The sequence below is a fragment of the Aethalodelphis obliquidens genome, unplaced genomic scaffold (assembly GCF_003676395.1).
Source record: "Aethalodelphis obliquidens isolate GAN/ISIS:26980383/991018 unplaced genomic scaffold, ASM367639v1 scaffold5, whole genome shotgun sequence".
In the NCBI taxonomy this organism is placed as follows: Eukaryota; Metazoa; Chordata; class Mammalia; order Artiodactyla; family Delphinidae; genus Aethalodelphis; species Aethalodelphis obliquidens.
The window spans coordinates 50658648-50675638 of NW_020837949.1; the positions used below are offsets into that span (position 1 = coordinate 50658648).

General features: G+C 46.3%; 1 protein-coding gene and 1 pseudogene across 1 annotated transcript in view; one reads left to right on the top strand and one right to left on the bottom strand.

Moving 5' to 3' along the window:
* The window catches only part of GSDME (gasdermin E), a 93617-nt gene that overhangs the window by 21316 nt on the left and 55310 nt on the right, over positions 1–16991 (top strand). Inside the window, exon 3 of the mRNA XM_027102375.1 lies at positions 16492–16663. Coding sequence (XP_026958176.1) covers positions 16492–16663 — 172 coding nt within the window. The remainder of the gene's footprint in view (positions 1–16491; positions 16664–16991) is intronic.
* On the bottom strand, positions 4659–5193 carry LOC113618327 (telomerase RNA component interacting RNase pseudogene; annotated as a pseudogene).

A 16991-nucleotide genomic window follows, 5' to 3' on the forward strand; every position in this document is an offset into this window, starting at 1 on the left:
AATTAGTGACGTTGAGCATCTTTTCATGTGCCTCTTCGCCATCTGTATGTCTTCTTTGGAGAAAGGTCTATTTAGGTCTTCTCCCCATTTTTTTATTGTGTTGTTTTTTTAATGTTGAACTGCATGAGCTGTTTGTATATTTTGGAGATTAATCCCGTGTCGGTCGCTTCATTTGCAAATATTTTCTCCCATTCTGAGGGTTGTATTTTCATTTTGTTTATAGATTCCTTTGCTGTGCAAAAGCTTTTGAGTTTAATTAGGTCCCATTTGTTTATTTTTGTGTTTATTTCCATTGCTGTAGGAGACGGATCAAAAAAGATATTGATGTGATTTATGTCAAAGAGTGTTCTGCCTATGTTTCCCTCTAAGAGTTTTATAGCATTCAGCCTTACATTTAGGTCTTAAATCCATTTTGAGTTTATTTTTAAATTTTATTTATTTATTTATTTCTGTGGTATGCGGGCATCTCACTGTTTGGGCTCTCCTGTTGCGGAGCACAGGCTCCGGACGTGCAGGCTTGGCGGCCATGGCTCACGGGCCCAGCTGCTCCGCGGCATGTGGGATATTCCCGGACCAGGGCACCAACCCGTGTCCCCTGCATCGACAGGTGGACTCTCAACCACTGTGCCACCAGGGAAGCCCTTGAGTTTATTTTTGTGTATGGTGTTAAGGAGTGTTCTAATTGCATTCTTTTACATGTAGTTGTCCAGTTTTCTCAGCATCACTTATTGCAGAGACTGTCTTTTTTTCCATTGTATGTTCTTGCCTCCTTTATCATGGATTAGTTGACCATAGGTGCATGGGTTTATCTCTGGACTTTCTATCCTGTTCCATTGATATATATTTCTGTTTTTGTGCCAGTACCATACTGTTTTGATGACTGTATCGTTATACTACAGTCTGAAGTCAGGGAGCCTGATTCCTCCAGGTCTGTTTTTCTTTCTCAAGATTGCTTTGGCTATTCGGGGTCTTTTGTGTCTCCATACAAATTTTAAAACTTTTTGTTCTAGTTCTGTGAAAAATGCCATTGGTAATTTGATGGGGCTTGCATTGAATCTGTAGATTGCCTTGGGTGGTATAGTCATTTCGACAGTATTGATTCTTCCAGTCCAAGAACATGGTATATCTTTTCAAATGTGTCATCTTTGATTTCTTTTATTGGTGTCTTATAGTTTTCTGAGCACAGGTCTTTTGCCTCCTTAGGTAAATTTATTCCTAGGTATTTTATTCTTTTTGATGTGATGGTCAGTGAGATTGTTTCCTTAATTTCTTTTTCTGATCTTTCAGTATTAGTGATACACGTACAACAGATTTCTGTGCATTAATTTTGTATCCTGCAACTTTACTGAATTCATTGATGAGCTCTACTAGTTTTCTGGTAGCATCTTTAGGATTTTCTGTGTATAGCATCACGTCATCTGCAAACAGTGACAGTTTTACTTCTTCCTTTCCAGTTTGGATTCCTTTTATTTATTTTTCTTCTCTGATTCCTGTGACTAGGACTTCCAAAACTTTGTTGAATAGAAGTGGTGAGAGTGGACATCCTTGTCTTGTTCCTGATCTTAGAGAAAGCTTTCAGCTCTTCACCATTGAGAGTGATCTTTGCTGTGGATTTGTCATATATGGCCTTTATTATGTCAAGCTAGGTTCCCTCTATACCCACTTTCTGGAGGTTTTTATTGTAAATGGGTGTTGAATTTTGTCAAAAGCTTTTTCTGTATCCATTGAGATGATCATGTGGTTTTTATTCTTTAATTTGTTAATATGGTGTATCACATTGATTCATTTGCATATATTGAAGAATCCTTGCATCCCTAGGATAAATCCCACTTGATCATGGTGTATGATCCTTTTAATGTATTGTTGGATTTGGCTTGCTAGTATTTTGAGAATTTTTTAGTCTGTGCTCATTAGTGATATTGTTCTGTAATTATCTTTTTGTGTGGTAGCTTTTGTTTTGGTATCAGGGTGATGCTGGCCTCATAGAATGAGCCTGGGCATGTTCTTTCCTCTACAATTTTTTGGAAGAGTTTCAGAAAGATAGGTGTTAACTCTTCTCTAAATGTTTGATAGAATTCACCTGTGAAGCCATCTGGTCCTGGACTTTTGTTTGTTGGAAGTTTTTAAATCACAGTTTCGGTTTCAGTACTTGTAATTTATCTTCATATTTTGTATTTCTTCCTATTTCAGTCTTGGAAGGTTTTGCTTTTCTAAGAATTTTCTATTTCTTCTTGACTGTCCATTTTATTGACGTATAGTTGCTTGTAGTAGTCTCTTATGATCCTTTGTATTTCTGTGGTGCATGCTGTGATGATAAAGGAGAACCTTTATCATTTCTTTTTTTCTTTCTTTTTTTTTTTGTTTTGGCTGCTTTGGGTCTTTGTTGCTGCCCACTGGCTTTCTCTAGTTGTGGCAAGCGGGGGCTATTCTTCGTTGTGGTGTGTGGGTTTCTCATTGTGGTGGCTTCTCTTGTTGCATAACATGGGCTCTAGGAACACGGGCTTCAGTAGTTGCAGCATGCGGGCCCTGGAGCATGCAGGCATCAGTTGTTGCAGCGTGTGGGCTCAGTAGTTGTGGCTCACAGGCTCTAGGGTGCATGGGCTTCAGTAGTTGTGGCTCACAGGCTCTAGAGCACAGGCTCAGTAGTTGTGATGCATGGGCTTGGTTGCTCCGTGGCATGTGGGATCTTCCTGGATCAGGGATCGAACCCTTGTTCCCTGCATTGGCAGGTGGGTTCTTAACCATGGTGCCCTCCTTTTTCATTTCTAATTTTATTGAATTGAGCCCTCTCTTTTTTTTTTTCTTGATGAGTCTGGCTAAAGGTTTATCAATTTTATTTATCTTTTCAAAGAACCGGCTTTTAGTTTCATTGATCTTTTGTATTGTTTTCTTTGTCTCTATTTCATTTATTTATGCTTTGATCTTTCTGATTTCTTTCCTTCTACTAACTTTGGGTTTTGTTTGTTCTTCTTTGTGTAGTTGCTTTAGGTGTAAGTTTAGGTTGTTTATTTTTTATTTTTCTTGTTTCCTGAGGTAAGATTGTACTGCTATGAACTTCCCTCTTAGGACTACTTTTGCTGCATCCCATCCGTTTTGGATCGATGTGCTTTCGTTGTCATTTGTCTCTAGGTGTTTTTTGATTTCCTCTTTGATTTCTTCAGTGATACATTGGTTGTTCAGTAACATTGTTTAGCCTCCATGTGTTTGTATTTTTCACAGTTTTTTTTCCTGTAATTGATATCTAGTCTCATAGTATTATGGTCAGAAAAGAGCTTGATCTGATTTCAGTTATCTTAAATTTACTGAAGCTTGATTTGTGGCCCAAGATGTGATCTGTCCTGGAGAATGTTCCATGTGTACTTGAGACGAAAGTGTATACTGCTGATTTTGGATGGAATGCTCTATAGATATCAATTAAGTCCATCTGGTGTAATGTGTCATTTAAGGCCTTTTCCTGATTGATCTTCTGTCTGGATGATCTGTCCATTGGTGTAAGTGTTAAAGTCCCTCACTTTAACACCTGTTGATTTCCCCTTTTATGGCATTTGGCTTATGTATTGAGGTGCTCCTATGTTGGGTTCATATATATTTACAATTGTTATATCTTCTTCTTGGGTTGATCCCTTGATCATTATGTAGTGTCCTTCTTTGTGTCTTGTAATAGTCTTTATTTTAAAGTCTGTTTTGTCTGATATGAGAATTGCTGCTCCAGCTTTCTTTTGTTTTCCATTTGCATGGAATATCTTTTTCCATCCCCTCACTTTCAGTCTGTATGTGTCCCTAGGTCTGAAGTGGGTCTCTTGTAGACAGCATATATATGGGTCTTGTTTTTGTATCCATTCAGCAAGCCTGTGTCTTTTGGTTGGAGCATTTAATCCATTCACGTTTAAGGTAATTATTGATATGTATGTTCCTATGACCATCTTCTTAATTGTTTTGGGTTTGTTATTGTAGGTCTTTTCCTTCTCTTGTGTTTCCTGCCCAGAGAAGTTCCTCTAGCATTTGTTGTAAAGCTGGTTTGGTGGTGCTGAATTCTCTTAGCTTTTGCTTGTCTGTAAAGCTTTTGATTTCTCCATCAAATCCGAATGAGAGCTTTGCTGGGTAGAGTCTTCTTGGTTGTAGTTTCTTCCCTTTCATCACTTTGAATATATCGTACCACTCCCTTCTTGCCTGCAGAGTTTGTGCTGAAAAATCAGCTGATAACCTTATGGGATTTCCCTTGTATGTTATTTGTTGCTTTTCCCTTGTTTCTTTTAATATTTTCTCTTTGTCTTTAATTTTTGTCAGTTTGATTACTATGTATCTCTCTCTTTCTCTCTTTTTTTTTTTTTTTTTACCAGCACTAAGTCAAGTTCTTTACTTCCCAGAAGTTATGGCTACAGGGAGGGGAGGGTGAGAAGAGGAAGAGAGAAAGAATCAGAAAGAGGGAGGAGATGGGAAGAGAGGGGACAGTAGACCACTGTTCTGTGAAGTCTCAGGAGGCAAGTGCTCAAGGTAAAAAAGAGTCCTGGAAAATCATCCACAGCTGTGGGAAGCATCTCGGTTTCTTTCTGTATATAAGTCCTTGGGGGAAAAAGGCTGCTGTGCTGCTGCTGCTGCATTAAATAGTTACGTACATCGCAGAGAGTCCCAGGCCTTGGCCAGGCAGGGAGGGGGGGTCATTTCATCAGGGGCCGAGTTTCATCATCATCTCTGCACTGGTGGGGCTTTGTAATTTTTCACCTCTGCCATGTACTTGGCCCACGCATCACCTTTACTTGTTAGTACCTCATTCTCTGTCTTCTTCTTGGCTGCTGTTCCTGTCTTCAGGGCTAGTTTGTTCCCACCTGTGCGCTTGCCCATGAAGCTGAGCATGGGGCCTGGGCTGCCCTTCCTCTTCAGATCCCCAGGACCCGTGGTGGCGGCGGTGGCTGGCTGGTCGGGTCGCTGTGGGCCTGGGGGCGGCTCCTCCCGCCACTGCCGCTGCTCCTCTTCAGTCTTTCACTTGAACAGCTCCAGGAAGCTGCTGCTGTTGGTGAACGAGTTCGCACCGTCCGACACTGGGCTCAGACCTCTGCCCGACACTTCATCATCCCCACTCTCGGGTGACATCCTGGGCCCTGACTCGGCCCATCGGCTCTCGCTGCCACTGCCGCCTGTGGGGCCTGGTGCCTCCTGGCCCGGAGGCTCCACCCATCTCCCTCGGGCAGCCATTTTGTCGCCAGGTGCCGTGCAAAGGACTCTGGGGAGGCCACTCTGGCCCTGCGCTTGAGGCCCGACTTGCCTCGTCCTGGGCAATGCGTCTGATTACTATGTGTCTCAGCATTTTCATTCCTGGGTTTATATTGCCTGGGATCTTGCGCTTCCTGGACTTGGACTGTTTTCTTTCCCATGTTATGGAAGTTTTCAGCCATTATCTCTTCAAATATTTTCTTAGGCCCTTTCTCTCTCTCTTCTTCTGAGACCCCAATAATGTGAATGTTGGTGCATTTGATGTTGTCCCAGAGGTCTCTTAGATTGTCTTCATTTCTTTTCTTTAAAAAAAAATTATTTATTTCTTTGGCTGTGCTGGGTCTTATCTGCTGCATGCAGGATCTTCATTGCTGTGTGCAAGATCTTTTTAGTTGCTGCAAGCGGGATCTAGTTCCCTGACCAGGGATCGAACCCAGGCCCTCTGCATTGGGAGTGTAGAGTCAACCACTGGACCACGAGTGAAGTCCCTGTCTTCATTTCTTTTCATTCTTTTTTCTTTATTCTGTTCTGCAGCAGTGATTTCCACCATTCTGTCTTCCAGCTTACTTATCCATTCTTCTGCCTCATTTATTTTGCTATTGATTCCTTCTAGTGTATTTTTCATTTCAGTTATTGTATTATTCATCTCTGTTTGTTCACTAGATCTTCTAGTTCTTTTTTAAACATTTCTTGTATCTTCTTGGTTGGTACCTCCATTCTTTTTCCAAGATCTTGGATCATCTTTACTGTCATTACTCTGAATTCTTTTTCGGGTAGATTGCAGCTGTTCCTCTGGGGTTTTATCTTTTTCCTTCCCCTGGGACATATTCCTCTGCCGTCTCATTTTGTTTAACTTTCTGTGATTGAGGTTTCTGTTCCGCAGTCTGCAGGGTTGTAGTGCTTCTTGCTTCTGCTGTCTGCCCGCTGGTGGATAAGGCTAGTCTAAGAGGCTTGTGCAGGCTTTCTGATGGGAGGGACTGATTCCTGCCCACTGGTGGGTCGAACTGGGTCTTGTCTCTCAGGTGGGCAGGGCTGTTTCAAGGGGTGTGTTTAGTGGGCACCTGTGGGCTCAGGAAGACTTTAGGCAGCCTGTCTGCTGATGGGTGGGGCTGTGTTCCTCCCCTGTTGGTTGGTTGGTTGGCCTGAGGCATCCCAGTAGGCTGTTGGGTGGGGCTAGGTCTTGGTGAGAAAATGGCCACCTCCAGGAGGGCTCACGCCAATGAGTGCTTCCCAGAACTACCACCACCAGTGCCTTTGTGCCTGCAGTGAGCCAGAACTGCCCCCCACCTCTGCAGGAGACCATCCAGTACCAGCAGGTAGATCTAGCCGAGGCTCCTATGAGGTCCCTGCTTTTTCCCCTGGGTCCTGGTGCACACAAGATCTTGTGTGCACCCTCCAAGAGTGGAGTTGTTCTTTTCCCCAGTCATGTGGAATTCCTGCGATTAAACCCCTCTGGCCTTCAAAGCTAGATGCTCTGGGGGCTCCTCCTCCCAATGCCAGACCCCCCGGCTGGGGAGCCTGATGTGAGGCTCAGAACTTCCACTCCTTTGGGAGAACCTCTGCCATATAATTATTTTCCAGTTTGTGGATCGCCCAACCAGGGGCTGTGAGATTTGATTTTATCGCAATTATGCCTCCCTTACTGTCTTGTTGTGGCTTCTTCTTTGTCTTTTTGATGTAGGATATCTTTTTTGGTAGGTTCCAGTGGTTTTTTATCGATGGTTGTTCAGCAGTTAGTTGTGATTTTAGTGTTTTCATGAGAGGAGGTGTGCTCACATCCTTCTATGACACCATTATTTTTATTTTTTTAACATCTATATTGGAGTATAATTGCTTTACAGTGTTGTGTTCGTTTCTGCTTTATAACAAAGTGAATCAGCTATATGCATATGCATATCCCCATATCCCCTCCCACTTGCATCTCCCTCCACCCTTCTTATCCCACCCCCCTACGTGGTTGCAAAGCACTGAGCTGATCTCCCTGTGTCGTGCAGCTGCTTCCCACTAGCTATCTATTTTACATTTGGTAGTGTATATATGTCAATGCTACTCTTTCACTTTGCCCCAGCTTACCCTTCCCCCTCCCCGTGTCCTCAAGTCCATCTCTGTCTGTGTCTTTATTCCTGTCTTGACCCTAGGTTCATCAGAACCATTTTTTTTTTAAATTCCATATATATGTGTTAGCATATAGTATTTGTTTTTCTCTTTCTGACTGACTTCACTCTGTATGACAGACTCTAGGTCCATCCACCTCACTACAGATAACTCAGTTTCGTTTCTTTTTATGGCTGAGTAATATGCCATTGTACGTATGTGCCCCATCTTCTTTATCCTTTCACCTGTTGATGGACACTTAGGTTGCTTCCATGTCCTGGCTATTGTAAATAGTGCTGCAATGAACATTGGTACATGACTCTTTTTGTTATTTATTTATCTGTCTATCTTTATTGGAGTATAATTGCTTTACAGTGGTTTGTTAGTTTCTGCTTTATAACAAAGTGAATCAGTTATACATATACATATATCCCCATATCTCTTCCCTCTTGCATCTCCCTCCCTCCCACCTTTCCTATCCCACGCCTCTAGGTGGTCACAGAGCACTGAGCTGATCTCCCTGTGCTATGCGGCTGCTTCCTACTAGCTGTTAGTTTTACATCTGGTAGCGTATATATGTCCATGCCACTCTCTCACTTTGTCCCAGCTTACCCTTCCCCCTCCCCGTGTCCTCAGGTCCATTCTCTAGTAGGTCTGCGTCTTTATTCCTGTCTTGCCCCTAGGTTCTTCATGACTTTTTTTTTTTTTTTTTTAGATTCCATATGTGTATGTGTTAACCTATGGTATTTGTTTTTCTCTTTCTGACTTACTTCACTCTGTATGACAGACTCTAGGTCCATCCACCTCATTACAAATAACTCCATTTCATTTCTTTTTATGGCTGAGTAATATTCCATTGTATATATGTGCCACATCTTCTTTATCCATTCATCTGTTGATGGACACTTAGGTTGCTTCCATGACCTGGCTATTGTAAATAGTGCTGCAGTGAACAACGGGGTGCATGTGTCTTTTTGAATTATGGTTTTCTCAGGGTATATGCCCAGGAGTGGGATTGCTGGGTCGTATGGTAGTTCTATTTTTATTTTTTTAAGGAACCTCCCTACTGTTTTCCACAGTGGCTGTACCAATTTACATTACCACCAATAGTGCAAGAGGGTTCCCTTTTCTCCACACCCTCTCCAGCATGTATTGTTTGTAGATTTTTTGATGATGGCCATTCTGACCAGTGACACCATTATTTTTAATAGATTTTGTGCCTAACAATTTAAAGACCTCTGACCACATGTACTAGGAGAACAAGAGTTTCCTGAATCTTGGTCTTTTGCTTATTCTCTTATTTCTTTGTTTCCCCCCAGGGGCAGCCTTTAAGTAGTCAGAATAAACCAGGTGAAGGCATCTCGGGGTCTGGGGGTATCAGTGTCAATCAGCACCTTTTCCTGCTCTTCTCTTGGTGTTAGTGTTGGTGGTATTTTTAGGCTGACTAGTAAACTTCAGGCTTATATTTTTTTTAATGAAAAAAATTTGTTGTGGAAACATAGAAGTATATAACAAACACTAATAAACCACCCCCCAACTCCTGGCTTAAAAAAGATCTATTTTTTCTTAAACCAAGACATAGGAACCATCTTTTTCTGCCTTCACCGCCCAGGATTTTGTTACTAAAATGGGATTCTTGTTTCCAAGGAGTTTATGTGAGAATTAAATGAGGGCATATAAACAAAGCATGGCACATGGCAGGTGCTCAAAAATTATAGCTATTAGTGTGAACACTTCCATAATTATTGCTATTCTGACTAGCCCCCAATAGAGCCTGGTTACAGAAGCTGGGAAAGGTCAGAGCTGTGGGAAGGTAAGGGGTAACTTAGCATTTGGTGATGGGGCGGGAGAGGCAGTTTCAGAAGAGAAATTAAGTGAAGCCCTTGGGGTTCCTGATGCGGACGTCTTGGAGCCCTTGTTTCGCTCGTCTGTGGAGGGGAGGCAGGCAGCCGTGTGTGGTCTGCATCGTGAAACCCGCCATGGAAGGACTCACTACCTTCAGTGAGTCAGAGAGGCTCTGGTTCTTGCATGTGGCAGCAGCCTGGCTTCTCCCCAAACGAGAGTGGACCCAGACATGTGCTGTGCCTCAGCAGAGTCTGGAAAGCACGTAGGCTGTTCTCTCGGAGTGTTTCGTTTGTCACAGGAGATGCTTGTTCAGTTCTTGAATCGAGATGTAAGAGCTCTTGAGCCATATCAGTAACATATTAATGGGCCCTGTCTCCCATCATATTCTTTTGGGGAAGAGCAACAGAGAAGCTCTCAAGGCCCCACCAAATCCATTTTCCTGCGACCCCCAGGCCGTACCCATCTCTGTGATGTCTGAAAGTCAGTCAGCTTATTGCTGCTTTTAAAATTTTTCCACTAGATTATTCTGTCTCCTGGTTTGGGTTTTAGTTCTTAGGATTGGGAGCTTCTGAAAGGCTGCTTGACCTTCTGTTGTTTTTATCTGAGCTGAACCCCTCCTGTGGGAGAGAGGGCCTTCTGAGCATTCTTCCCAATATTCGATCCCAGGAGTAGTTTTTGTCTTTTTACAGAAATCATCCTGTCCTCCGAGCTTTATTGTGAAAGGCTACTTCAGACCTTTTTGGAACTAGGTAGGATTTAAGTCCTAAGGGGAGACATTCACGTACTATTTTCTTCTAAGGTTGATAGACATTATTTCATCAAATCCAAGATTTCATCCATCGTAAGGAGCACCACTATTTTATGTACCACTAAGAAAGAACACTGCCAACTAAACCATGTCGTTTGAAAAACATCCTGATTTCAGAGATGTGAAAAAAATGCGTGTTTTAAAATTGTCAAGATGTGATGCATTGATACAAAACTGTGTTGGCTGGAATGAGTCAGGAGTTAGAGTTCAGGCGAGGAGATGTTTATTCCACCAGGGCTTTCATGTCATGTCTGACGCCCATCACTGAACTTCTCGTCTCTCTATACCCGCTTTGCTGCCCGACTCCCTCTGAGGTGCCGGTTGCTGCAGCATTAAGTCCAGTTATCTCAGCCAGAAATCTGAGCATCAGACGGGGCTCATTCCCTCCTTTCCCTCCCATACCTAGTCTCCTGCTAGTTGATTCTGCCTCTTGAATATCTGTCCTGCCTGTTCCCAGTGCCCCAGCCTCACAACCAGTGCCCTGGTGCAGGTTTCCACCGTCTCTCACCTGGATGTGCCAGGAGTCTCCCGGCTGGTCCCTCTGCACTCACTTGATTCTCTGCACGGCAGCCCATCGGGTTGTGTCCCTGCCTGGCGTGTGCCCTTCTGTGCTCTTCACTGTCCTGGGATGACATCCACGCCCTCCTCCCCTCACACACCCCAGTCCAGTCGCCTGAACGTATTTCAATCCCGGGCGTCGACGCCCCAGGCTCTCTCTCACCTCCTAGCCCTGTCTGAAGGCTCCGTCACTCCCATCCACACAAGCACGTAGAGTCCACACGCAGACTCCGTCCCTCTGCTTCACCTGGCCGGCAACTCAGATGTGCTGTCATTTCCTTCAGCAGCCATGTCACCCCACGGTTTCCCTAGGGGGCACCAACCCCGTTGTGGGGTAACGCTTGTCGTAACTGCCTGATTCCGTGTCTGCGTCCCTCCTGGAACATCCTCTTTTGCTCACCTTTGCACCCACATGGTGTCTGCAGTACAGTCAGCACCATTGGGTTGGAAGAATACTTGGTTCATCTTCATTTTGCATCTGAGATGCAGAGGATAATTAATTTGCCTGGGCTTGAGGTGGAAGCCCAGGTCCACAAAACACGAGATTTTTCCATCCAGCTGTGGATGCCAGAGCTTGAAAGGCAAAACCTGGCCCACAGGCTCCCGCGTGAGCTCAACTCCCTGCATCAGCCTCATTCAGCTTTTTCATCTCTCAGACCTGCTGCATCTGCAGGTGGCAGTGAATTAGTTACTCCATCTGAAAGTCTGTAATGGCTTAGTCCTTTTTCTCCTTTCTCTCCCTGGTTGTGAGTGAGTGAGCTAAGGTATTGAATAGACGGCAGTGTGCACAGAGGTGAGGGTGACCCCCGTCACTTTGCTAATAATGTGTGGTGAGCATTGTGCCCTGATTTTGATTTTTTTCAGGCAGTTTACAGTCCTGAAGCCACAGCCCTGTGACACAGAGCAGGGTTTTCCTCACCATGTGGAAGTGGAGCCCCAGGGCAGAGCAACTCAAGTTTCTAGAGACTTCCTGGCCCTGGCTCCGGCTCCAGGTCGATCGTCTCTGGTGGGTGTGTGGGAAGTTCCTTTTATGGTTGAAATGGAGACTTTGTTGGCGGGAAGGAGCCAGCCGGTGGTGGCTGCTTGGGTTTCCAAGAGGATCCGCTGCTAGTCTCTGGGGAGCTTTCCCAGGAGGGTTGAGCAGAGAGGCTGCTTGTTCGTTCTCGGTACACATGAAACACCTTCTGTGTACAGGGCCCAGAGGAGGTCAAGGAGGGAGACGGAAGATGGAAAGACATAGGGCTTCGGGGTTGGATAGGCTCAGCTGCGTTCTCCTTCTGGCCCTGGTCAGCTGTGCGCCTTTGGGTCACTGGCTTACGAGCTCTGTCTGCTTCTGTCCCTCTGTAAAATAAAGGTGACATTAACTTCATGGACCAGTTAGAGTGTCTTTAGTTGCAAAGAAAATCTGTTATTACCTCACATAAGAAAACCTCCCCAGGTAGGGTGAGTCACCTTCACCTGAGGTTCCCGGTGGCTGGTTAATTCAGTGGCCCCGTGGAACCCCTTTGTGGTAGTCTCCATGCATTTCTTGTCCCAGCTGCCCAGTTCTCCTTTTGGTGCCCAAATGACTGCATTCCAGAGGAAACCCAGAGGCAGAAAAGTAGTCTATTCCTTGTGCCTCTTTTTAAGAGAGAGAAAGAGCCTTCCAGGAACCCCCAACAGACTTCTCCTCAAGTCTCCATGGCCAGAATTGCCACGGATGGCCCATCCTACCCAATCCCTGATAAGAACAGCAGAGTTACCAGGAAGGGCCAAGACTCATCTGTGGGTCTGAGCTACCCCTTCCACGCCCTTGTACCAGGCTCCCAAACCTGAACAAAATCGGGGGAGGCAGCTAGTGGTTCATCACACTCAGGGGGTGTCAGAGCCCTCCAGGCCCCTGGTTCTCAGCGCGGTGCCTGCAGGAACAAAACGGACATGGCGGAAGTGCTCGCCCTTCCCCGGCCCACTCTGAGAGCGCACAGACTCTGACGGGGCAAGGACTGTCCCCCGGGGGGATCAGCAGGCAATGGAAGAAGCAGAGGCACGTGCTTCAGGGTTTGAGGAGGCGGTTACTGAGATTAAACTCTAGTCACGGCCTTGGTGGGGTGTTTTGCCAGGTCTCTAGACTGGAGGAGGCTGGCTATCAAAAGAGAAGCAGACTTTGCTGCTTAATGAAGTGTCAGAAGAGCAAAGCCAAGTTTACAAGCAACGTGCATGGACCTAATCTCCACAGCCTTTCTAATTTTTCCACTGTACAGCTGGTCTGCGAGCACACTTCTCCTTTAGTGTTAGCCAATAAATCAAAACCCTTTAGGAGAAATACCGAAATTGCTAAAGCCTTAATCGTCAGTACATAGCTACATTTCTGTGGGTTAGTAATTCTTGCTGAATACTTTTGCAATATCAGGCTGGCCGCCATCTTTGGGCTCTTTATAATGTCCCAATCTCTGTTCCTGGAGAGACGGTGGAACAAACCCCCTGCAATCTTGCACGGTTTCTTCAGAGTGCCTTTGTACCCTAGCCTCTTGCCGTCAGTTTTTAGAGCAGTGTAGTGGAAAGATCACTGGCCTGAGAGTCAGAAGATGTGTGCCATGGGATTCAGGCCAGTCTGTGACCTCTGAGGGCCGCAGTCTCCCTTTCTGAGCACAGACACTGGATTAGATCCTAGTGATCAGGACCTCGTCCCCTCCCAGGCCTGTGCAGACGTTGCGAGTCAGTCATGGCTTTCTCGCTGCTCACTGCCTCCTGGCCTAGACCCAGTCTTAGAATCCTTTCCCAGTAGCTAGGCAGCGATCATTGATGGATCCATCAGAGGTGGTATTCAAGATGAAACTGGTTTTCTACCTCAGAACTAGTTATCCCCTGGGGCCCTTGTAGTTTCATAATTTCTCCACGGAAGACAGGTTAAGAGCTGACTTGCCCCTGCTCTGTCATGACGCACATTACTTTTTGAAGAGCCTTATCCGAACTCCATTTGAAGCCCTATTCCTCTAGGACATGTTATGATCAAGGGCTATTACACAGGAGGGTCGTGGCAACAGTGATCCCCTTGGTCTTTCTCACTGAGAATCTCCAGCATTTGGCCCAGAACATAATAGGACCCAGTTATCTGTGGAGTGAAATGAATGAGTTTGGGATGGGGGTCTGCTCGGAAAGCATGCCCTCCCCTTGTCTCTATGGGAGGGGTCCTGGGGGCTGCATTATGTGTTGGGAAAGAAAACTGCTTCCCTCCTTTTGGATGTTGTTAGAGTTTTAAAAGTCTTCTCTGGGTTTCTTCTGTCTGGTTTGCATTTGGCTTTCCAAGCCTTAGAAGTAAAGAGAATGGAAATTAAAGCTTCACACTGGGAAGGAGCCTGCTTCATTAGGGCTGGGCCTGGGAGCTTTCAGGTACCTCAGAAGAGGAACCTCTGTTCCCGCTGGCATCCCTGGCCCACAGCCTGGTCCTTGTGGACCCGCAGCTGTGTCGGGCGTGGAGCCACGCTTCCTAGTGCATCCCCACCTGTTGCCTCCGGCAGCCCCTGCCTGCTTTCCTCCCCCAGGAACTCCTGGCCTGTATCCGGGTAGCTGTTTTCTTAGCTGCTTGGAGGGTCTGCTCCCCGGCTGAAGGCTCCCCTGAAAACTGTGGCCGTGTCTTTGGCCAGCCTGGGGAGGGAGCTTGATTCGGCCTCCCTGCCAATAGTGGAAGGAAAGAAACATTTTCAGACGGGTGCAGTGTGGGTCACTGCAGGTAAGCCTCGTAGTCAGCCCTTACTTTACAGATGTGCAGACTGAGGCTCAGAGACGAGAGGCAGTGACCCAGCGAGGAGGAGACGAAGCTGGGACCCACCTGCACGTTGACTGCAGATGTCTGTGTTGCACAGAGCTGCGGGCACGTGGGAGGCGGGTGATCTCGTGGGAGAACGGGGTGGGGGGAGCAGCAGTTCCGCTGGGTGAGGAAGGGGCGCTCTTCTCCTGCATTCAGTGTGTACTCCCCTGCCCTCGCCTCCAGATGTGTTCTTTTGGGTCCAACCCTCTGGGAGCTGGCCGCAAAACTGCAGGATTGCTTCAGGCCCTACTCTGGTTCCGGGGGGCAGGCTGAGCCTTTGGTTAGTTCTTCTTCCTGATTGGAAATTAGAGTGACATGTGCCCGTCCATCACCTACAGCTAGTCTCTCATTGGTTCCCCCTCTTCCCGTTCATCCTCCGGACAAATTGCAAACTGTACGAAACAGGAGGTTAAAGGTGCTGATTCTCCTAAGGTGGGAGATTGTTAGTAAAGCGGCTGGAATGGCGAACCCGAGCACCAGGAGATGAAAAATGAGGTGCGTTATAGAAACCCTTCCCGATCACACGGTGTACCATCCTCTGGGTTTCCCATGCATGCTTTAGCTGTAGGAAGTTTTCCTTGAACCTGGAGATTTCGTTTTAGAAACCCTTCCCGATCACACGTGTACTATCCTCTGGGTTTCCCATGTACACATTTCTTTAAGTTTGTAGCCAAATTTCATTGTTGTTGTCAGTTTGTCTTTATGACATTTAATATGTGTGAAACATTGTTATAATTTGCATTTCTTTGACCACTACTGAGATCGGACAGTCTTTCCTGTCTTTACTTTTTTTTTATTGTGATAAAATATAAAATTTGCCATTTTAACCATTCTTAGGTGTTCAGTTCAGTGGCATTAAGTACATTCACACTGTCATGCAGCCATCAGCACTATCCATTTCTAGAACTTTTTTATCAGCCTAAACAGAAACTCTGTAGCCGTCAAGCAAGAACCCCACACACTCTCTCCCTCAGCTCCTGGTAACCTCAAATCTACTTTCTGTGGCTCTAAATTTGCCTAGTCTAGTTATTTCATATAAGTAAAATCATCCAATATTTGTCCTTTTGTGCCTGGCTTCTTTCACTCAACATAATGTCTTCAAGGTTCGTTTGTGTTGTAGTGCTTTCTGTGGTTGAATAACGTCCCACTGTGTGTATGGACCACGCTGGCCTATCTGTTCATCTGTTTCTGGACACGGGTTGTTTCCGCACCAGGCAGCTTTTTACATGGAGACAGGACCTTTCCAGCTACTTGCCTCTGTTGTGGGGACGCTTGCTGAAGCCTGGAGAACCTGCGTCTGCCTGCGGGGCGGGGTGACCACCGCTGTTGGGGGTGGTGGTGAGCTTTCAAGGTAACTAACCTGGGATTGTTTAAAAAGCACAGGATGAACACTGTAATTGTTCCTGTGCTGACACTAACTCTCATTTGGTTTTCTTCCTGTCCACTCCATGAACGCAACAGCACGGAGGAGGACCTCCAGAGAGCGCACTTCATCGTTTGCTTCCAAGCAACGAATCATCTTCCGCAGATGGAAATTTACCTTGTTCTTGAAGTTCCCCAGAGGAGCCACCTGGGAGCCCCAAGTCTCTGCTGGGTGACCTGGGCAGGCCACGCCTAACTGGCCTCAGTTTCCCCATCTGTAAAATGATGTAAAATCCCTTCTAAGAGATTACATGTCCTTCCTGGACAGACAGATTAAAAAGTACCTTTTAAATTCAAGTCCAGTTTTTTTCCTTGCTGTTCGTGCTTCAAGCCTGTTCCCCTCTCCTGTGTGAAAAGCACTGGTCAGCATTCCCCCCAGAGAAATCCTGTATTTATTGCCCACACCTGTGATGTCTGTGGTCCCGCGGCCTCTGGTTAAATGACAGGGTGGAGTCCCCGGTGTGAGCGGATGGACCGCAGCTGCCACGCCCACTGGGTTTCTTTCTTGCTCCTGTTTGACAGGCGCCTCCCCCCGCCCCCCGGTGTCCAGCCTTTCTCTGGAGGCCTGGCAGCTCTGACGTGGCCTTGGGAGACTTTGCTTTCTGCCTCTCCGGATGTACTGGCCCCTCTCTCATCACCGGAAAATAAACGATGCTGCTTGTCAACTGTTTGCTCCTCAGCCGCCAGCTGTGCGAGAGGCGAAAATTCACACTGCATCAGTCTCCCCTGAGGTACGAGGCCACTCACGGGCGTTTTTCTTTTTCAGAACAATAAATCTGAAGAATTCAGTGCTGCAGCAGGTGCTGGAGAGGAAGAATGAGGTCCTGTGTGTCCTGACACAGAAGATAGTGACGACGCGGAAGTGTGTGATATCCGAGCACGTCCAGATCGAGGAGAAGTGCGGTGGCATGGTGGGGATCCAGACCAAGACCGTGCAGGTGCGCTCCCAGCGGGTGGAGGTGCCGGGTCAGAGGCCACGGGGGCCTCGGTCAGGGGCCTCTTCGGGTGGGGTCTTCATTCGTCAGGATTCTTTCTGTAGTGAGTTAACAGAAATCCAACTCAAACTGGTTTAATCGAGAAAGAATTTATTGGCTCACGTAACTGAAACATTTGGGGTGATCTAGCTTCAGTCACCTCTGGATCCAGGCCAGGACTCAAGAGCAGGTTGTGGGCTGCCTTCCCTGGGGTAGATTCCCTCTCATATAAGCTTGTGGGGAGGCAGCTCCTGGCTTTCTTCCCACCTCATCCCCAGTGGAAAGAGTGCTT